Here is a 23,164-nt window from a genome sequence, read left to right as displayed (position 1 = left end):
GAGGGTGAGAACCCAATTTTGACATGTACTTCCAATAGGATGACAAGCTCCCTGAGCCACAGTCCCCTCTCTGCAGCCCTCCAGCCTCATCATGTTAAGCTGCAGAATGGCTTCTTCATTCAAACCATCAGCAACTGTCTATGACATACTCACTATGCAAAACAGAGCTAGGGGCTCTCGTGCACACACATAGGCCCTTGCCTCAAGGAGCTTCTTACATTTCATAGGTAGGAGGAAAGGTATGGTGTGAATTCAGGGGGGTGGCCAGATTGGGGTAACAGAAAGGTAAGTGCTGAGATTTGACATGCTCTCACCTGCATTGGCTCTTGCACGAGCCCTGCCTTCCTCAGCCTGAATCCTCTTCTTTATCATTCTAATATGTAAACAGCTTCTCAAGCAAACAGTGGGGGCAGCAAGATCAGCACTCCACCCAGAGCTCCTTGACCGCTACCACTGAGTCAATATTTCTTTCTCTATTAATAAATCACTTTTTAAAAATGACAGTATATAATGATTATCTATTCACTAGATTGCCATATGTGCCATGATTTTTAAAAACTGTCTTAATTTTATCAGTTGCTATTTAGGTAAGCCCAGGACTGTTTTTTGCTACAGGAAGACCTTTGCTTCTTCCCACAGGAGGGCTTCCAGGCTCTCTGACTGCCCATGGCTCACAGCCTAGTTATTAAGAGCCTTTGAATGCTTTCTTGCAAACATTAAAATGTCTATAGCTTTTCCTCCTGCTTGGCTAACACTGATTTAGTTGCTTTATCAAATAGTGTAAAGAGTGTAAAGACTTCAAACTACCTTTGCCTCTCTCCCTATTCTCTGGCCTTTCTTCCTACAGGTCAGAAACAAAGAAGCAACAGGACCGGATGGCTTGTCTCTGTGCTCTGGATAATCTACTTCCAAAAAGGAAAAGGTGGTTGAATGAATTAATTACTCAGCTCACTTTCCTTCTCTTTTGTCAGTGCTCATCCATTTATAACTTTCTTCAGTGATCTCTATTGTCTCACTATTTTCTCAGGCTCACCTATTTCTAATAAAATACCTAATCTTTTTGGCTTTTTTCTTAATAAGCTTATTAAACATGTTTGATGTTAGTGGCTGGGTTTTTGAAAACAACATGACAGCTGAGTCTCCCACTGTCCTCCACCAGGATTGCTCTCACTCAAAGAGTGGCCCTTGCCTAAGGTCACACCTTTCCTAGGGGCCATCCATATCGAGTGACTGGTGAACACACATAATACCTATGTCCTTTCATCCTGATTTGGGACAGCTCTTCTGGGCTCTAAGGCTCCAGTGGAATGGGCTGAGGCCTTTGCTGTGGCTGCATCGCAGCCCAACTTTTTCCTCTGCCCCATCCTGCTTTCTTCCCTCCCACTAGCTGTGTGCCTTGGGAGCTCCCATCAACACGCTTCCTCCAATGCAAGCCTCCCACCCAGGTCTGCTTCCCAGGAACCCCACCTGGGACAGTGGCCTGCAAACTGCTTCCCAGGCTTAATTCAATTCACCCTCCTTACTCTTTTCAAAGTATTCTTTTTTGTTTGTTTGTTTTAGTAAGATGACTATACTTAACATTTTAATAAATAAACTACACTTAAGCTTTTGTTGAAAAAAAGTCTTAGGCCAGGCATGGTGGCTCCCACTTGTAATCCCAGCCCTTTGGGAGGCCGAGGCAGGAGGATCACCTGAGGTCAGGAGTTCGAGACTAGCCTGGCCAACATGGTGAAACCCTGCCTCTACTAAAAATACAAAAATTAGCCTGGTATGGTGGTGCATGCCTATAAAACCCAGCTACTTGGGAGGCTGAGGAAGGACAATCACTTGAACCCGGGAGGCAGAGGTTGCAGTGAGCCGATATCGCACCATTGCACTTCAGCCTGGGCCACAAGAGTAAAACTGTCTCAAAAATAAAAATAAGTCTTGCTTACATTTTATTTAAGAAGGTGTCACTCTGAGGTTGAGGACAAAACCAATGCAGGTGATTTTGATGGAAAATCTCTCATTGGTTCCTCATTTTCTGTACAATCAGATAAGACCCAAACTAATGAACACAAGGCGTAAATCTCCCTTTGGGGTTTTTTCCCACATGTTCTTTCCAGTCCCATCCCCTCTGTACCCACAGTGTGCTCTGTGCCTGGTCTCCAAAGTTGCTCTCTTTCTTCCCCCCAACACAGCATGCTCTTGCTTTCCTCTGTGCTGAACACATTTAATTCTTCCTGCCTGGGGGACCCCTGGCTCCCCTCTCCCCCTTGTCCTTTCCTCCTGGTGAGCTCCCTGTTATGCTTTAAGGCCCAGAGAGCACTATGAGGGCCCCTGGGAAGCCTTCCCTGACTCCCTGTGATAAGGTTTTTGTTTCTTCCCCTGGATTCCAAAAAACTTTATACATCTATCTAGTAAGATACCATATGGGTTGAATTGTGGTTCCCCAAAAGGATATGTTGAAATCTTAACCTCTAGTGCCTTAGCGCGGGACTTTATAGAGTGTTTACAGACTAATCGAGTTAAAATGAGGTCATTCGGGTGGGCTGTCATCTAAAATGACTGGTGTCCTTAAAAAAGGGGGAAGTGTGAACGCAGAGAGAGACATGCACACGGGGAGATGGTGCAAGACTTGAGTGATGCAGCTGCAGGCCAAGGAGTGTCAAAGACCATTGGTGAATCACCAGCCAGGGAGAGGAAAGGACGGGTTCCCCTATGGACTTCAGAGGGAGCACGGCCCTGCTGACACCTTGATCTTTAATTTCTAGCCTCCAGAACTGTGACACAATATCTTTCTGTTGTTTCACATCACTCTGTTTGTGGTGCTTTGTTACAGCAGACCTAGGAGACTAATACAGACATTGACCAGTTAGAGCTAAAACAATGCTCCATGTCTGACCTTGGGTTAGACAGACGCAGACAGTTGTTTTACTTTTAATTGGTATATGGTTATGAGAATTTTAATAAATTTTACTACCTATCTGGACAGTGATCCCCCAGTGATATCCCCTGTGGGGGCCAAGGCTTTTGGCTTCCTAAAGGTTCACTGAAAAAAATCACTGAAATGAGGCAGATTGATTAAAGGAGAAAAGGCATACAAATTTACTTAATATGCATACTCAGGTACCTTCAGAATGAAGACCCAAAAATAGAGGAGAAATTGTCCATTTTTATGCTTAGGTTTAGCAAACAATGGACAGTCATGTAGAAATATGATTGGAGGAGAAGGGTCTGATCTAATGTTAACAGGCTGAGTGGGGAAACCCAGACAGGCCTGTCTGTCTAGATTCTTCTGGGCCTCTCTGAGCAGTGTTCCTTCCTGCTGGGTGCAGGGCAGGCCCTCTCTGGAATCAAGGCCTTATGACCTATAGTCTAACAATGTAGGTCAGATAATTTCTTTATGGCCTGTTTTTACATGGAATATTTTTAGGTTTTATGGCCGGATTTCTGTGGGGGAAAAGAGGTTCTGGTTTCTATGACCCACCTTGGGGAAGACAATCCTAGTTTCTATGGCACCTCGGGGGAGAGTGGGGCTGAGAGACAGGGGGCAGGAGAAAGTCAGAGAAAAACTTTTGCTTCTGAGGCTGCTGCTGAGGCCTTCATTTGGGGATATTGTTTTCTGAGCCCCAATAGTTCTCTCCCTCAAAGAGATTACAGTAAAGATTTAAATGGATTTCCAGTTATTTTTAGATGGCAGACTAATATATGTTGGAACGTGATGCTGTACTGAGACTGGCTTCAAGGTCAGAACAACTGGCTGGCTTTATGTGGGTTACAGACACCTAAGAGCTTAGCACAATGGTAGGTGCAGAGCAGGTGCTCAAAAAACGGTAGCTAGCATTGTGATGGGCAAGGGGGGAAGGACGAACATGGCTCAAGGGTCAAGTCAACCTGAGGAGTTGATTAACCCAAGAAGTCTAGAATTAAGACATGAAGATGTGAGCTGGAAATGGAGTCCGGGGTCCTTGGGCCAGAGGTTCCTCTGACTCCCCTGACTGGGTGGGAACTGGCACCTGGGGAGACCCACCTCCTGGAAGCAACTGTCCAGTAGTGGCTCTAAAGGCTTCCAAAGGCTGAGCCCTATAGAGGGGTACAGGTGGTTGAAGGAAGCAATCCCTGAAGAAAGGGATCTGAGGCCTTTTGTGAGCTGGAGCCAGCACCAGCAGCAGGTGGGTGAAGTGCAGTCAAGGAGCCTCATAGGATGATCAGGTCATGACCACGGCTGATCCGGCCATGCCAGTGACCGAGATGAACAATGCAAAGAAAAATGACTTCCTTCTGCTTCGAGCAAGAGAATCATGAAGGGTTTTATCTTCCCAGGGCAAAGAAAAACGACTTCCTCCTCTGTTTGGAGCAAGAGAATCATGAAGGGTTTTATGTTCCCAGGGCCTGGATAGCAGGCTCTTCCCTTGCACCTTCTGCTGTGTGTGAAGACGGGAAGTAGAGTTCTGAGAAGGCAGAAAAAAGGCTGAAAAGGTTAACAAAAGGCCTTTTCTTTAAAAGGCCTTTTCTTTCTGCTCACTATATTGAGCAGAATATAAGTGTCTCTGAAAAATAAAAATGTTCTGTTAAAAATGAGACCGTTCTGTCAAAAATTCTGATTTACCCATAAACCGTAGGAAGTGTTCTTGATGCCACGCTGAGATTGAGGAGGGATGAAGAACAATAAAGATCAGTTGGGAGAGTACCAGGTGGCTTTCACAGATTTTTCCCCCCAAAGCCCCCCTACTAAAATATCTTTTAAAGCAGTTACTATACCATTCTTTCGGGTGACATGCAGTGTCTGCCTCAGAGCAGGAGGGGCAAGTGTCGCTTCAACATGACAGGTAAAGTTTTATTTTTCACGTGGGGACTGGGTTCAGAGCATTCATGGTACCATAATGCTTCCTAATTCACATCAGTGAATCTCAACAGGGTACCACTGGCACTTGGGGCAGGAGGATTCTTTGTTGTATGGGACTGTTCATCCATGGCAACAGCCCACCCACCAAATGCCAAGCCCCAGCCCCAATCATCGTGAGAACCATGACAATGTGCAAGGGCCCCTACACGTTTCCCGCTGCCGACTTCCAGGAGGTGTGGAACGGCTCCTGGGGAGAAGAGCTGACTCACACATTCGGTGAGCCTCTATTTTCTTCTGCACATACCCCAAAATGACATAATTAAAGCTTTTAAATGGACAAAAGGCCCACTCACTGCTGTACATCTGGGTACACTGGTCTGTGTGTGCCTGAATGGAGGTACCAGTGACAGATACTATGATCTGAATTGAAGGTCATAATGGGTTGAATGGTGGCCCCCAAAAGATATGTCCATGTCCTAACCCCAGAATCTGTGAATGTGACCTCATTTGGAAAAAAAAATGGGGGGCTTTGCAAATGTAATTAAGTTAAGGATCTCAAGATGAGATCACTCTGGACTGAGTGGCCCCAAATCCAATGATAAGCATCCTTGTAAAAGATACAGAAAAGAGACAGAGAGAGGAGAAGGCCACGTGAAGATGGAAGCAGAAGTTGGAGTGAAGTATCCATAAGCTGCAAATGCCTAGAGCTACCAGAAGCTGGGACAGGCAAGGAGAGATCCTCCCCTAGAGCCTTCAGGAGAACTGAGTCCCTGCTGACACCTTGATTTAGGACTTCCGGCCTCCAGAAATGTGAGAGAATCATTTCTATTGTAAACCACCAGGTTTGTGATAATTTGCAGTGGCAGCCATAGAAAACTGATACACTGGTTATATACATTCTGAGTTTGCAACACATATAAGGGATCATTCTAAAAAAAGTGATTGAAGAACAAAATAATACAAGTGAGCATAACTTAACACCCTGAAAGCATTCATTTTGAGGTGATAAAAGTCTCTAACAAGGACATTCAGCAATGCAACTACCAGATTAAAAATAGAAATGAAAGCCCAGGCACCTGACTGCCAATTTGTGGATGCAATGAATGTGGGCGTGGAGATCCACAAAGGCCCGGAACCTGCGTGTCTACCTTGTGCTGGCCTCTGTAGGTGTCTGTGTGGGGGTGGGCTGGCCTGCAGAGCACACACAGGAAACAGGGAGGGGGTGCAGAAGGTCCTTGTGAATATACCTTTTTAAATACCGTGGCACTGGGTTGTGGTTTCCTGGATGAACCCTTTCTTCTTTTTCAGGGACTATTTTCATGCATGGGAGACTAGCCTTGTGTGCTTCCATTTTATTCTCTCTAGGGTAACTTTTCTTTCAAAAATGGCAACTTACCAGGACAAGCAACCTCCTCCTCCCTACCTCTTGCACTGTGACCTTGGGCCCTACTCTAGCAGCATCTGAAGGAGGGTGACAGAGATTGTTCCAGATACAGAGAAACTGAGCCAATGGCCTGTGTGCCTGAGACTGCTCTTCCAGGCACAGGGAACTGCTGGCCTGTGTCCCGGTCATCTTGAGCTGCTCTAACAAATCACCCTGACTGGGTGCCTTAAACAACAAGCATTTATTTCTAAACAGCTCTAGAGCTGGGAGTCTACGGTCAAGGTACAGCAGATTTGGTTCCTGGTGTGAGCTTCCTCATTTACAGAAGTACACCTTCTCCTTCTGTCCTCACATGGCTAAGAGAGAGAGAGAGAGAGAGAGAGAGAGAGAGAGGAAGAGAAAGAGAGGAAGGGAGGGAGGGGGAGAGGGAGAGGAATCTAGCCTCTTCCTCTTTTATAAGGACACTAATCCCATTATAGGGCCCCCACTCTCACGACCTCACCTAAGCCCAATTACCTTTCAATACCCCTACCTTCAAACACCATTACACTGGGTGTTAGGGCATCAGCATATGGATTTGGGGGTGAGGGGACATAAATATCCAGTCCATAACACCCTGTGCACCTTGTGTCTGGTTGAGTAACAACAGATTAAACTCAAAGCTAACTGGGATGAGTGTGTGATGGGTGTAAGGAGCGAAGGGGAAAGTCAATGGAAAGTCTGACATCTGCAGTCTGCCTCTGGGGATTTCTAGAAGGGATTGTATGATCACTGAATGCACACGGGTGGTGGTGAGGACAGGTGTGTGTGGACCAGGCTGCATCTGGAACTGGACAGCCTTCCTCATGCACCAGGCAAGCAATGCCCAAGGCCACCCGTGCAACCTGGAGTCCCTGCTGCGGGTGGGAGGGATGCATCCAGACTGGGCAGGGAGGGCACAGGATGGCTGCAGCCTCTGCCCCTCCTGAGGATGTGAATGTGAATTCTGAGTGGGGTGATGCTTCAGGACAAAACAAGGATGAATCTTGAACCCAGGTTTCCAGCTTGGTAGAAACTGGCTGAGAGAGAGGGCTCCATCGGCACCTCTGAACAACACCATACCCCAGATGAATATCTCTGCTTCTGCTCAATGCCTTCCTGGGTGAGAAAAGATGGTCTTGTGATAGGCAGAGATGAGCACATGAAAAGGGTGGGTCAACTGGAGGAAGCTGGAGGGAGAAAACACCATGAGCCAGCCGGTCAGTGTGCCAGGCAGGGAGAGGAGAGAGCAGGGCCTTAGACGAAGGTGACCATGTCATTATCGTGTCATTATCACCCATATTATGATACATTTGAGACTGGCAGGACAGGGGCACTGAGGATAGTCATCCCTGGGCAATGTATAGAAACTGGGGATGAGACAAATCAGGACGTATGGCTTGAGAAGAAGAGAAAGGAGAGGGAAAGGAAGGAGAGACAGACAGAGAGAGGAGGAGGAGAAGTAGGAGGAAGAGGAGGCAGAGAAGGAGGAGAAAGAGGAGGAGGAGGAGGAAGAGAAGAAAAGGAAGAAAGAAGGGAGAAAGAAGAAGAAAAAAGAAAGAAGAGAGAAGAAAGAAGAACAAAGAAAGAAGAAGAGGAGGAGGAGGAGGAGCAGCAGCAGCAGCAGCGAGAGCCAAAGAGAGCCGCCCTGTGTGGGCACGTCTGGGTGCCGCTCTGCCAGTTGTTTTCAGTGTCATCTTACCCCTTTTCCCAGACAAGCAAATTAGCACTGTAGAGAAAAATATAATGATATGAGCCTCTGCTTGCTCCAGAAATTCAGAGCTCCTAAACAAACACAATTTCCTATGAATATCAAACAAAAAGGAAATAGAAAATCCAGAAGAGCAAAATCAATTTCTCATTGTTCTCTGCAACACCTGCCTAATTTCTTTTAGGTCCTAGGCACAGGGGCCAGCGCTTATTCACAAAGCTTTTTACGACATGGAGAAATCACCATGAAGCTACTACATCTGCAGAAAAAAAAGTAGAGAATAAAGACCAAAACATGAAATCAGCAAATATGCATGGAGTAACTATGTTTTGGAAATGTGTTGCCATGTGGACTGTTCAGGGCGATTCGCGACTGCTTCCATTTGATCAGACACTCCGATGTGGGGGTGTCAGGATCTCAGAAGTGTTCTTGGGGAAGGACATGTGCTTGGCAAATTTGAAAGGGCTGGCAGCATTCTGAGTACTGGGAAAATGAGGAAAGGAAGATACAAAGATGGAAGTAGAAAAATCCATCAAAAGATAAAGCCAAGCTAGGAAAGGAGACTGCAAAAAGAAGTCAGGAAGCAGAGAGAAGAAGGGCTGCTCCAAGAGGGTCCCAGACAAGGAAGCTGGGCTTGGACTCCCACCTGGACACTGCATCCCCAAACAGGCACTACACAGCAAAGCTGCTCCTCTGCATGTAAACCCAGTCTTGCTCTCACAACCTAGGAGTGACATAAGATTGTGCTTTTTAGAGATAACTTGGGATACACAATGGAAAATACTTTGGAGAAAGGCAAGAATGGATGTGGGAAGATGTTATGTGGCTATTACAGTGAATCAAATGAGTGATGACAGTAGCTTAAATGAAGGTTGTAGCCATGGAGATGATGATGGTGACCTGTTCTCACAAGACCTATGTTTTCCTGTAGGAGCATATGCTTCAGATTGAGAAGGTTCATTCATTAGTGTGAGTCCATGTCAGTCTCACTCTTGGCCAGGAAGCCCTACGAAAGCAGGGAGTACACCTGTGTTTTGGGATATGCTAATACCCTAGGCCATGCTACCGTGGTGCCAGGCACATGGGAGGATCCAACAAACATTTGTGGAGTGGATGATGGAGTAAGTCAGAACCCCTTCCCAAATGATCTCATTCACAGCCATGCTTCAACCACCAGATGGTTGGACTGACCTCACTCAAGTGTCTACGACCAACCTGGCTCCCTCCTCCAGAATTATGTATCCAAGGATCTACTCAGCATTTCCATGTGAAGATGTTAATGTGTCTCAATTGTACTCCACAGGTCCAAAACTGGGCATGTGAACTCCCCACTCTGCAGTGGATTTCTCCTCCAGTGTTTTTCATCTTAGGCAATGGGACCCTGACCACCCAGACCAGGGCTGCCATTCTTCACACCTCCCTCTTCCTCATTCATGAATCTCCTGTCATTACAAAAGCCTTTCATCTCCTCAATTCTATGGATTATAATCACTTCTCTCCATTGATCACAGTGGTTAAGAGTGCAGGCTTTGGAAGGGCATTGCCTAGGTTTAAAAATAGGCTTCACCCCTTACTGGCAATTTGCTTAAATCCTCTGTGCTTAGTTTCCTTATATATGAAGTGGAAATAATAATAGTTTGTGCTTTATTGGGTTCTTTTGAGAAGTAAATATGATGATGCATATTATTGCTTTCCAAAGTGCTAGCTGCAGTCACCACTACTGCCATCATCATCACTACCATCACCACTACTGTCACCATCACCATCATCATCACCATCACCATCACTATCTCCATGGCTATAATCTTAATTTAAGCTACTGTCATCTCTCATTTGATTCAATGTAATAGCCACATAACATTTCCCCACATCCATTCCTGCCTTCCTCCAATGCATTTTCCATTATGTAACCCAAGTGATCTTTAAAAAGCACAATCTCATCTCACTCATAGGTTTAAATTATATCAGTGGCTTCCCATAAGAGATGGAATGAAAACCAAAATGGTTAACATGGTTTAAATAGCCAAACTTAAGCAATTCTTAGTCTCAAACCCGCTATGTGCCTTCCCACTTCAGGACTTTTACACATGCTGTTCCCTCCGCAGGGAACACTGTTCCTTTAGCTTTCCCTTCTTTCTTTTCCTTCTTGGTCAAAACCTCTCTTAAATGTTACTTATAATCACTGTCTCCACTATAATTCATTGCACAATGTGTTCTGCCCCCATCTTGCCACTAAAATTGCCCAAACAAAGATGATTCCTGGCACCTGCTGCTAAAGCCATGCACTTATTTCTAACCTTGTCTGGGGTCCTTTCTGAGCATCTGACACTACCAGCCACTATTTCCTTAAAGCCCCCTCTGCCTTGGGCTCCTCAGATTCTGTTCTCCTGGTTCTCCTGGTTCTCTTGCTCTTGTTCTCCTGGTTCTCTTGACTGATTCTTGTTTTTCCTTCATTGGCTGCTCTTTCTGTATCAGCCTTTTAGCAGTCGATTTCCCCAGGTTTCCCACTTGGATCTCTTTGTTTGTTTTTTGAGATGGAGTCTCACACTGTCGCCTGGGCTGGAGTGCAATGGCGCGATCTCGGCTCACTGCAACCTCCACCTCCCAGGTTCAAGTGATTGTCTTGCCTCAGCCTCCTGAGTAGCTGGGATTACAGGTGCACACCACCATACCCAGCTAATTTTTTGGACTTTTGGTAGAGATGGGGTTTCACTATGTTGGCCAGGCTGGTCTCGAACGCCTGACCTCGTGCTGGATCTGTTTTTCTTCTGTTCTACTCATTCCTTGTGGGTAAGCCTACCCATTTGCATGGCATCTATTGCATAATGACACCCGAATCTTGTCTCTAGATTCTTTCTCCCTCCTGAGCTCCAGACCCACGTTCCTCCGTGGGGGTGTTTCATAAACACTTTAAACACAACACATGTAAAGCTGAAATCTCAGAACGCCCTCCCTTTCTCTGTCTGGATCTCAATGAATAGTACCAACACCCATTTAGTCGCCCAAGCAAAAGCTTGAGTCATCCTTTTCTCCTTCCTTTCTTTCCCTCCCTATATCTAGTTAATCATCAAATTCTATTGACTCTGCCTCCTTAGATGTACTCAATTATGTTGATTTATCTCTATTCCCAACACCATTCTCTTAGTCCAGGTCCTCATCATTTTCCTTTTGCAGTATGACCACAGCCTCCTAACCCATCTCCCATTCGCCAGTTGTTTTTTTTTAATTCAATCCTTTTTTTCTCTGCTGTCAGAGTTTAGGCGAAAAAGTTCCCTAAATGATTGTTCAGAGATCTAGTGGTTTAAAAGGAGGGTTTTTTAGGCAAATAAGAAATTGTTTATTTAAGAAAATATCATCTCTGTGGCCCTTCTTAGGGATTTACCAGGCATATCAGCCTATTTAAGGTTCTGAGAAGTCTTATTGCAAAAGAATCTGTTCAGAATTGTTTAATCAAACATTTCCCAATCTTTTTGACCACACATTCCCTTCCCGAGGGCACACTTCTTAACATCTTGCAGAACACCATGTTGTTGTTTTAGAACACAAATCTGATCATATTACTTCTTTATTTGAAAATAAGACAGATACCTGGATAGACATCAAAAGAAGACAATTTGCACTTTATTCTCTGGGCAATTAGAGGCCCTTGGAGATTCCTGAGCTGGGTAATAACCTAATACCCACACAATCAATAGCCTCCAGTTATGGGCACTGCTGTGTGCTTTGTGCTTCTCCTCCACCATCTCCAATCCTTACAGTATGATCCCCGGGTGAAAAGACTGAAGCCCAGATCAGTTAATCATTAGGTCCCAGGCCACACAACCAGTAAGGATGGAGCAGGACTTGGCTAGAAGTCTAAGTGGCTTTAAACCCTCAGCTATTTGCAATAAGCAGGTGGCATTTTGCCTGCAGGAGACATTGGAAGCAGGAAAAATCAGAAGGCTTGGACATATTCCTGGAAGTCAGTCACTTCTGTTCTCCACCTGTGTTCCCCACCGACCCCAGATAATGCCTCAAGCCATTCTTCTTAAGTCTGGGTCTCATTGCCTTCTCCATAGGCCTGTTGTGTTACTTTCATCCCTTAAACACCCAGCAGGGTATATCATACAACTCCAGGAATATCTTGCCCCTGCTTAAAAATATGTGTTGTTCCCTAGTGCCTGTCCATTTCCAAATTTCTCTGCCTGATATTCTAAGCCCTTCATTCTCTGCTGTCAACTTTCCTTTTTGATCTTGATTTTAGATACTTTTCTAAATATAATCCATACTCCAGTCAAACTGAACTACTTACTGTTCAGAGGCCTCCCTGCCTTTTGATATACTGTTCCCCACTCTTGGAAAGCCTCTTCCTGTCCCCAGTGTCACTGCTTTAAATCCTACCTCTTTTTCAGGACCCTTTTCACTGCTGACTCTATGGAACATGTCCTAATATGAACTAACCTGCTGCTCTCTGTTTTTCAGCACAAAAGAACAATGAGGTGCTCCTCCCTAAACTTGGAAATCAGGTTAACTTCTGAAAATTAAACTAGTAAAATTCACAGTGGATGGCATCAGCTCTTTGCAAAAATGATATACCCAAAGGAAGACTCACGAAGTGGATAAAGAGAGAGGAAAACATCCTCCTGGAGGAAGATGACCAGGGCTTACTCTCAGGACACAATTGTGCCTTTATATCAGAAAGATGAGCAAACAAGGCCCTAATCAAATCAGTTACAGGAAACAGAGAGAGCCAATCAAACTGTAATCAATGGTGATAACTGGCCATGACAGTGACATAATCAATTACACTCTGCTCTGGTGTGTGGAAGCACAGTGTGTGCTATAGCAGACGGAAGGCTGCCAGGATGATGTGGCCAGGGCACAGCAGTACTAACCAAAGGAAACATTCATGGAGTTTAGGGACACTGGCTTTCAGGACATGGGAAGGGTTGGCTATGAGCTGGAGATGGCTCATCCCATGTCCTCAGAGCTGATTAGCTTTCCCAAAAGTTCCTGCTTCCTTTGTTCAAATTACCCACTAAGCAACCTGAGAACCAATCTGGATTTCCCTCCCATCATCAGAAAGGGGTGCTCTGGGCAGAGGAAAGGTATGTCCTCAGTGTATCTACTCATGGGGATGCTGGGAAGATTTAATGGAATAATGTGTGTAGAGGGATTGGCCCAGGCTCCACACAGTAATTGTTCAATAAATGTAGATGACTGAAATTAGTTCAGCATGTTGGAGCTCTGCTTATGATGACAATCTCATATACATTTGGTTAAGGTGAACTGGCATCCTGGTGTCCAGGTGCCCTGATGAAGGTGGGTACCTGGACCTGCAAAACAGATGTTGTGATTCTGGGTAGGAGTGAGCAAAAGGACGTGTTGCCAGGCAGGGCACCTGTTAACCCTCCACCTGGCTCAAAGCACCTCTACTTCATTATCATCCTCTAAGTGCCCCACCAGTGCCTTCCTGTACATGCTCAGCACACAAGGCTTATACCAGTTTTGTTCTATTTTTAATGCAATCACTTGTGTATCTCTAATTCCTATTTCATCAGAGTGTAAACTCTTTGAGGATAGGAGCTTTTAAGTCCCTTGCAGAGCTTCAAGTATCATAAATACTTAATAAGTTGAAATGAATTGAATCAGAGGCCAAACAAATTATCTGGGGTTCAAGCAAAGGCTACAACATGTGTTTCCCAGGCTCCTAGAGAAGTAGTATGCGAACATCTGGAGAGAAGGCTTGGTGACGCAGGCTGAGCACATCTCTCTGATGCCACCTCACCTCTTCCACCCAGGGGTGGATATGGGAGAGCTGCGAGGCTGCAGGAGAGCTGCTCAGCTGCCCAGGAAGAAGACAGAGGGACAGACAGATGGACAGAGCAGACACTTCACACTTACCCGGATCTCCGTCTGGACAGTGCATTTGACCAGTTTGAAGTTCTTCCCAGGATTGAAGCTGTTGCTATAGAAGCAGACCTTGAGGATACGCACGTCCTCCTTTTCCACATCTACTGGTACCACCACCATGGGCTCTGCAGGGCCTTCAGGCCGGCGTAACGTGCCCAACTTTACTCGGCTCAGGGGCTCGGACACCCCAGACATCCTCTCAGGCAGCAGCTAAGACCGGCACATCGCAGTCCTGCAGAGACAGCAGAGGGTCAGCCCTGAAAGAGCCCCACACAGGCCCACATACCTCATGCCCCAGGGACAGCACCCACCGAGCTCCAAGACAGACACAAATGCTATATATTCTTCCATTCCCAAAAGCTCCCCTGCAAGGCACCTGGCTCTCTTGACTGGGAAAGCTGCAGCAGAAAGGGGCAAGTTGCAGAAGCATCCAGGTATGAAACCCAGACTTGGGGCTCCCAGGGGTATGAGCTCTGTCTCCTGGAAGCCCCTCTCTCTGACCCATTCCTCCCTCCACCCTGGCACCCAGGCAAGGGGCCCACCCTTAGCAAAGGCAGCTGTGAGAGAAGGCGGTCACAGCTTGGTTCCAAGGCACAGCTGAGCAGAAAAAGCAAAGAGCGAGGCAGTAGAAAATAGCAGGAGAGGAACAGGGACAAGGCGGAAAATCCGAGAAGAAACAGATTGGAGAACAAGTGGCCCCAAGGGAATGGGAATGGAGAAGGCAGGAAAGGGCCCAGGTGGAGGGCCAGGCTGTCAACTGATGCTGTCCACCCCCATCCTCAGCTGCCAACAAAAACTTTCAGGGTGGGAGGCTTCCGTCCGACAGGAGCTCATCACATAGACATCACTGATCACACGCAGGAGGATTCAAGAGGAACAGCGCTCTGCCCAGCAGCCCCGCAGGGAAGGGCATGCTGCACGTGGGAAGGAGCTGAGCTGGGACTCTAGAAAACCCAGCCCAGTTCTGCTGACAGCCTGGGTTGACACAGATGTAGATGATAAGAATCCTAGGAATCTGTAGTTCACCTTGAATCAGCAACATTGGTCCTGGCCTCTAGGTCCAATACAACTCAGTAGAGAGTAGAGTAGGGTTTATCTCCCACTGATCTAAAGCAGGGAATGCCCAAAGGAAGAAGTGGATATTCTAGCTCTAGATGGGTGGCGTCGGCCTTAGCTCCACATAATCACTCGGGAAGCTTTCAGAAACCCTAAACCAAGCCCTATCCTTAGACACTGCTGTCAAATTGGTCTGGGCTGAGCATTGACATATTCGTTTCCCAGGACTTTTCTATCGTTTGGCCTGGGTTGGAAACCACTGTTCCAGAACGAGCTTAGCTCTTATCCTGAAACCCCTTCTTAAAGAAAAATATCCCCTTTCTAAGAAGAGACTGTGATTTTAGAGGGAGGGAAATTCCTTGACCAGGAGTTGGGGGCAAAATGATGGAGTTGACAATGTTAAAACACGAACATGGAGTCACACATTTGAAAAGTGGAATCATAGCCTGTATGTATTTATTCACACTGTGCTGGACAATAGAAAAGAAAGATTTAGATAGCCATTAGCTTCAAAGAGCCATTCCTTTTTTAAAAAGTGAATATGTATTATGAAGATGCAAAAGAGAGGCAAGGATGAGAGAAGGAGCTGGGCATGTCCTTCAGGTCAGGGGCAGGCAGACAACAGGCAGCACCAAGCTCAGAGTCCACAAGGGCAGCAAAATGTGGCATGAGACCTACAGAGAGAAGAATATGCAATCTGCTTTAAGATATATATATTCTTATCTAAAGATATATATATATATATATTCTGGAAGTATCCGTCTATTCTAGAGGTATCCATACCATTTTCCAACAAACATCTGCTGGACATGTCCTGTGTGTCAATACTCTGCTATGTAGTGAAGATGTAACCCGGATCCCCTGACCTTCAACAACGAATCCAGGGGAAGTCGTTTGAGAGGTAACCCCAGGAAACATCAGAGAAATGATGACAGGGAGGGGAAAACAGCTAAAAAGAGTGATCAAGTGAGTTATCGCTTGCGCAACCACAGTTTAATCCTGCTGGCAACTCTAGGAGCCAGGAAAGAATGGACCCCACCCAGAGAGGGAGGGATCTGGGGTATTTATACACCACTCTTACAGTCATTGTTCCAGCATATCCAGCCAGTTCTGCACAAGGGAGAGCTGAGAAAGTCCTCAGGCACAGAGGTGCAGAGCTGGCAGCAGGTGGGTAGAAGAGAGGATTGTACTGAAATGGCAGGGCCCAGGGGACACAGGAGGGAACAGTGGCAGCCCTGCTACAGGGTATGAAGATGAGAAAAGCATGCCTTTCCCTAAAGAGCACACACTCTAGTCAGAGAGACAACAGGCAAATATACTCACACAGCACAATATGGCATATCTAATCATGTTTCAGGCAATGGTGGACCGCATATAAGATGGTGGTCCCCGAAGAGTGGAATGGAGCTGAAAAATTCCTCTCACCTAGTGACATCATTACAGTGGCAAGGTCAGAGCACAATGCATGACTCATGTGTTCGTGGTGACACTGGTATAAACAAACCCGCCACACTGCCAGGAATAGAGAAGTCTAGCACATACAATTATGGGTGGTACATAACACTTGATAATGATAATAAAGATTATGTGACTGGTTTATGTACTTCCTCTACTATAGTTTTTATCATTATTTTAGAGTATACTCCTACTTATAAAAAAAAAAGTTAACTGTAAAACAGCCTCAGCCAGGTCCTTCAGGAGGTATCCAGAAGAAGACATTATTCTCATACGCGATGACAGCTCCATGTCTGTTACTGCCCCTGAAGAGCTTCCAGTGGGACGAGATGTGGAGGCAGAAGACAGTGATACTGATGGTCCTGATCTTGTGTAGGGTTATGCTAATGTGTGTGTTTGTGTCTTTGTTTTTAATAAAAACGTTTAAAAAGTAAAAAAAAATAAAAAATAAAAATCTTTAGAAATGGAAAGCTTATAGAATAAGGGTATAAAGAAAGAAAATATTTTTGTACAGTTTTACAATGCACATGCGTTTTAAGCTAAGTATTATACAAAAGCATCAACAAGCTTTAAAAAAAGTTTATAAAGTAAAAACATTACAGTAAGCTAAGGTTAATCTATTACTAAAGAAATACAGTTTTAAAAAATAAATTTAGTATAGCCTAAGTACACCGTGTTTATAAAGTCTACAGTAGTGCATAGCAATGTCCTGTGCCATCACATTCACTCACACTCACTCGCAGATTCCGAGAGCAACTTTCAGTTCTGCAAGCTCCATTCACTGTAAGTGCCCTAGACAGGTGCACCATTTTTTATCTTTTACACTGTATTTTTACTGTACCTTTCCTATGTTTAGATACACAAATACCTACCATTGTGTTACAATTGCCTACAGCATTCAGTACAGTAACTTGCTGTATAGGGTTGTAGGAGCCATGTGCTATACCATATAGTCTAGGCTGTACCATCTAGGTTTGTGTAAGTAAACCAGAGAAATGATGATAGGGAAGGGAAAACAGTCAAAAAGAGTGATCAAGTAAGTGATCGCTTGGGCAACTGCCATTTAATCCTGCTGGAAACTCTAGGAACCAGGACAGAATGTACCCAACCCAGAGAGTGAGGGATCTAGGGTATTTATACCCTCAATTGTGTTATAATTACCTGCAGTATTCAGTACAGTAATCTGCTGTACAGGTCTGTAGGAGCAATAGTCCAGGTGTGTAGTAGACTGCAGCATCTGGGTTTCTGTAAGTACTCTGATGTTCACACAACTGCCTAATGATGCATTTCTGAGAATGCAGACTTACCCTTAAGTGACAGGTGACTGTATATGCAGCTATGGAGGCACCTCACATACAGCAGGTCCCAGCTTCAGGATCTACTGTATCTAGTGAGCCTATGGCCCTGAGGCCCCTGGACATCTTTGGCTATCATGATGTGTCCATGCAGGTTCAGGGACTGTGACAAATGCGCCACTCTGGGGGGTGAGGGATGTTGATAGTGGGGGAAGCGGTGCTTGTGTCAGGGCAGGGTGCATGTGGGAACACTCTGCACTTTCGGCTCAATTTTGCTGTGAAACAAAAACTCCTCTAAAAATAGTCTATTGAGAAAAAAAATGTAGCAATGAGAAACCACACCCTGATAGTTGTCCTCCCATTCCGCAGCCTGGCTGGGCAGGGTCTAGCCCACTCAGGAGCCAACTCCCATATCGGTCCTGACCAAAGAGAAAGATTCACACTGTACATCAGACCCAATGCAGCCCACCCAGACACATCATCAGCGTGCTTGGAGGACTCTGGTGTCTTATCTTCATCACTCTCCCTTGGCCCCTGGTTCAAGAGCCACTAACTGCAGTCACCAACATAGCTCAAGGAGAAATATTTCAGCAGTCATTTCTGTCACCCAGAATCTACCTCTACCTTCAGCCTGATGCAAGTTCCTCAGTTCTGCCTTTAGCCCTTTGCAGCAGAAACTTCTGTTGTGGATGCTCATTCCAAAAGTAATTACAATTTAAAAATCTATACAGAAACACAAGTTCTTTGCACAACAATCTGCTGCCCAATCCTGGGAGGTGGGCAGGAGTGAAGATGGCCATTTTACAGATGGTGACACACTCAAAAAGGTCTAAGCCATTTGGTCAAGGATTCATGCCTGCTAAGTAGCAAACTTAGATCCCAAACCAGGTTTTAATCAAAACCCACAATTTCTCCCACTTCCCCAGCTGCCTCGGAAGAAGGTGAAATCCCCTAAGGGCGGCACAAACTACTCGAAAGATAAAGATGACAATTAGCATCGAATATTCCCAGTCAGTGAAGAATCCGGAACCTCTCCTGGCTTAGAGATAATCACCCTTCTTGTGCCAGGACTTTGTCTTGAGAGGTCCTGGATGGACTCAACACTAGAATATAGGTTTGATCAAAAGCCTCAGGCCCAGGAAGGTGGTGCCCATGTCTCTACTGACACATGGCAACTTCCTCAAGTGCACCCAAAACTCTGAGCTGTAGACACAGATCTGTAATGAACACTCAGAACTCTTTGAAGCAAAGTAAATGAACGGTTCCATGAAAGGAAGGCATCTGCCACCCCTCTTCAGGTTCTTGAGAGAACATAGCTCTCAATTCCATGCCATCTTCCCTTGCACTCACCCTGCCTGTGTTCTGCTCCCAGCTCATTTTCTGACTGGCTCTAAAATCTTGTGCAAGTAACTTTACCTATCCCAGCCTCATTTTCCTCCCCTATAAAGTAGGGTAATGCTGCCTACTCTGTTTTCCTCATAGAAGGGTGGTGAGGATGAAGTGAGAAAACATAAGTGAGAGTTCCTCGTAAGCAATAAAGCGGGACACCAGTGAAAGGCTCTATCATCATGACTATTTTCACTTGCCTTTTTTCCAAAATCTTGTCTGATGACCTGTATTCCCTGTATCTTGCTCCTCCTGTCACTAGTGCTCCAGAAAAAAAAAAAAAAGCTCGCTTTGTAGAACTTGCCAGTTTCCGTAGTGTAAAAATTCCCACCATGACTGACCTTCAGGTACCAATGCACATCACCACTGAATGCTGAGTTGGGAAGAGATGAGAACAATCTGCTGACTCCAGCTCTTCTTCTTGATGACAGAACTTGTTCACACCTCTAAATATTGTCTGATTATTTGAACTACTCGTCAATAGCCTATCTCTGGCCTTTAATGATCACAAAATCCTCTGATGCTCAACTCATGAGCCAAAAACTCTGCCCCTTTCTCCAGACCTTCCTGGCTCTCCAAGCCCTGGCATTCTGTCCTCCCTGCTTCCTGGTCTGCCCCAGACCCTTGGAGCAGAGTCAGAGGAGACTACATCCCGTGGCACCAGTGAAAACCCTGGCTCTGAGCCATCCTGGGCTTCGGTTTGCCTCCTGGCCCCCAAATCTGCCACAATCAAAGTCAAAGAATAACAAACACAAGAAATGGGCTCAAATTAAAACAGGAAAAGTTCTGATCGGCTGTAAGAACTTCTTGGCTAAAATCTGCAAAGGGTACTACAGGAGGATGGACAATCTCTGAGTTCTTAAAATCTTCAGGAAGAAAATTATGCTCTTCCTGAATGGCAAGACATTGACCTGCCTGCAGGAGGGGGAACTGAAGCAGCATTTACGTCCCCTCCAGATGCACCAGGTTGTAACTGCACCTAGTACTGTGCCCCTGGCACAGGGGAGATGCTAGGATTACAGGAATAAATATCACAGGAAAACTTAACTCTTGCCTTTGAAGACATTGTAGGGTAATGTTACACATGTTGTGTTCAGTAAACAGCTTAGCCTCTTGGGGAGGCAGACACCAGAGGGGATGCTGAGAGTCCCAAACATAAAATGCATGGTCTTGAGGGCTGAAAGTTCTGTTCCTGGCCGGGTGCAGTGGCTCATGACTGTAATCCTAGCACTTTGGGAGGCTGAGGTGGGCAGATCACTTGAAGTCAGGAGTTCGAGATCAGCCTGATCAACATGGTGAAACCCCTTCTCTACTAAAAATACAAAAATTAGTTGGGTGTGGTGGCGCATGCCTGTAATCCCAGCTACTCGGGAGGCTGAGACAAAAGAATCCCTTGAACCCGGGAGACGGAGTTTGCAGTGAGCCGAGATTGCACCGAGCCGAGATTGCACCATTGCACTCCAGACTGGGGGAAAAGAGCGAAACTTCACCTCAAGAAAAAAAAAAAAAGGTTCTGTTCCTGATTTGAGGGAGTGTGGAAAGGGGACCATTAGTCAGAAAGGCTGTATGATGTCAGGGAGAAGGCGCGTACATTTAACTCATTCAAACCTGGATTTAAACCACTTTCTTCAGGGCTGGTAAGCCATACAACTGGGCCATTACGTGAGTGTGGCAACATGGCAGCCTTAAGTCTCTGCCATGGACCGGTTGTGTGATCTGGACAAGATAATCTCTGTAGACCTCAGTTTCCTCCATTGCGGCATGAGGTCACTATTACTTAGCCTGCAGAATTTTCTGGAGTATCAGAGGTTACTTCCATTACTTCTGCAAACTCCTTGGCACATACATTTTTTAAGTGTCTGTGACTTGGAAGAAGAGAGAATTAGAAACATAATACTAAGATGCACTTTTTAATTCTGAAATTTAATTTTAATTATTATTATTTTTTAGAGATAGGGGCTTGCTCTGTTGTTCAGGCTGGAGTTCAGGGATGTGATCATATCTCACTACAGCCTCAAACTCCTGGACTCAGGTGATCCTCCTGCCTTGGCCTCCCAAGTAGCTGGGACTACAGGTACATGCCACCATGCCTAGTTCAATTTTTTATTTTTATTTTGTATAGAGATAGGGTTTCTCTATGTTGCCCAGGCTGGTCTTGAACTCCTGGCCTCAAGTGATCCTTCCTCCTCAACCTCCCAAAGTGCTGGGATTACAGGTATGAGCCACCATGCCTGGCCTTTAAACCTTACTTTTAAAAAATCTAAACCGACCTCCTAAGTGCAGGATCAGGTGGCTGTGGCAGCCCCTTCTACCTCCGGTGCTCCGTGCACTGAGGCTGCCTTTTCACCCAGCCCTGCCTTCCTCCATGCACCTGCCCCACCTCCACAGATCATGCCTCCCTCTCCTCTGCTCCTGCACAGCCCCATTGCCTGTCCCGAAAGCACCACAGACGCCTGTCCGTGGAAGGAAGCTTCCCAGGAGACAGTCAAGTGCAGCCCTTTGGATCTAGCAGAAGTCAGAATGTCACGAGACACACACTTTATTTCCACTCCGCCTCTGAATCACTTCCCCTTGCTGTTTCCACATCAACAAGATGGAGAACGCAGCCCTTTCCTATCCCAAAGGCCTGCTGAGTGCAGCCACTTAACTAATTGGCAATGACCTTGCAGTCTCAGGGAGCTGGTCCTAGGTTTCTGGGCAAGGCTGTGCCCTGCTGGCTCCTCACAGTGCCCCCTCCCCAACCAGAGCCCTCTCAGCCCTCAGTTCCCGCAGGGCCAGCATTCTGCCTGCTCCAGGGCCCTCCAGTCCAGCATTTGCTAAATCACCTCCCTCCTCTCCAAGCCTTTCTCCCCATTACCTTGCGGAGGAAAGAACCAGAAAGGTTGTGATTATTGCCAGCTATAATTGAATGTAATACAAAACGCATTTGTTGAGACTTTACCACGTTTTCAGCTCCCCACCCCCGCACCCATTACCCACTGGGAGTCCCCCTGTTGCCAGCTCCTGCCAGCTCAGAGGCCAGCTGACTTGGGGGGGGGTCTTGCGGGGCAGGAGGGGAGCAACAGCGATGCATTACCCTGGGCTTTCTTGCTAAGGGAACCTCTCCTCCCCTCAAAGCCTTTGATCCCTGCAGCTAGCCAGATTTTTCTTATCTCCTATTTGACTTCTGGGCTCCATTCTTCTCTTAGTTCTTCAAAAATTATACTCATTGTGCTCCTTACTTGCCAGGTCATGAATGCCTTTTGGCTGGAGTGTCTTCCTGTCTTCCCTCCTGTCTTCCTTCCTTCTTTCCTTCCCTCCCTCCCTCCTTTCTTCTTTCCTTCTTTCCTTCCTTCCCTCCTCTCTCTGCCTTCCTATGTTTCAGGAACCATAGCAGACCTGGAGCTAGGAAGATAAACAGAAGAGGGAAGAAGGTCCCCATCTATTAGATCATAATCCAGTAAAAAGAAAAAAGATAAAACAGAACAAAACACACAAAAACAGCCACAGCCTGCTACGGTCTCTAATAGAACTCTAAGCATGGGACCAGAGGATCACAGAAGAGAACCTGCCTACTGGGCCTCAGGATCTTAGGAAAAAGTGACCCAGAAAGATCAAGAAACCCCATGACATGCTGCCTGTAGGGCTGGTGAAGAGGGTGGGTGAGGGGTCATTGGGAAATGAGACCAGAAGGTGGCAATCTGCTAAGAAATTTTTGAACATCATCCATGGAAAAGCAGATTTTCATTTTAAAAATATAAATCTGGCACAAGGATACAGCACAGGTGTGAGCTGGGAGGCTGCAGGGGCAGCGAGAATAAGTGCCTGGTGTGTGTGTGGCCACTGGCAATCTGAGAGAAGGATGCCTTGATTTGTAGCACTTGCCAATTTCTCTGGTGTAAATACTTTCATTGTGGCTGATTCCAAGCCACCAGCATGATGGCACTGAAAGGGGAGTTGGGGAGAAATGGACGCCATTGGCTTGTGAGAGTTGGTTCCAGCACACCACTGTCTGAACAGCGACAGACTAGGCAAAAAGGGCAGATCTCAGGGTCCCTGGCCTCAAGCCACCTCTGACACTTGATGTCCCACTTGTTGCCTGTAGTGGTGGCACCACCCAGCACTTCAAGACAACAATGTACAAGGTGCATGGGGGCATA

The 23,164-nt window shown here is 46.1% G+C and overlaps 1 protein-coding gene across 9 annotated transcripts in view; it reads right to left on the bottom strand.

Moving 5' to 3' along the window:
* PTK2B (protein tyrosine kinase 2 beta) overlaps positions 1 to 23,164 on the bottom strand; it is a 148,495-nt gene that overhangs the window by 47,864 nt on the left and 77,467 nt on the right. For all 9 annotated transcript variants that reach the window (XM_055348277.2, XM_055348278.2, XM_031013784.3 and 6 more), the window contains one exon: positions 13,825 to 14,065. In XM_055348277.2, the coding sequence (XP_055204252.1) occupies positions 13,825 to 14,028 (204 nt within the window). In that variant the 5' untranslated portion in view covers positions 14,029 to 14,065. The remainder of the gene's footprint in view (positions 1 to 13,824; positions 14,066 to 23,164) is intronic.

This window comes from Gorilla gorilla, chromosome 7, assembly GCF_029281585.2.
Source record: "Gorilla gorilla gorilla isolate KB3781 chromosome 7, NHGRI_mGorGor1-v2.1_pri, whole genome shotgun sequence".
Classification (NCBI taxonomy): domain Eukaryota; kingdom Metazoa; phylum Chordata; class Mammalia; order Primates; family Hominidae; genus Gorilla; species Gorilla gorilla.
Note: the sequence above shows the minus strand (reverse complement) of the source record. Positions and strands in the feature narration are given on the sequence as shown.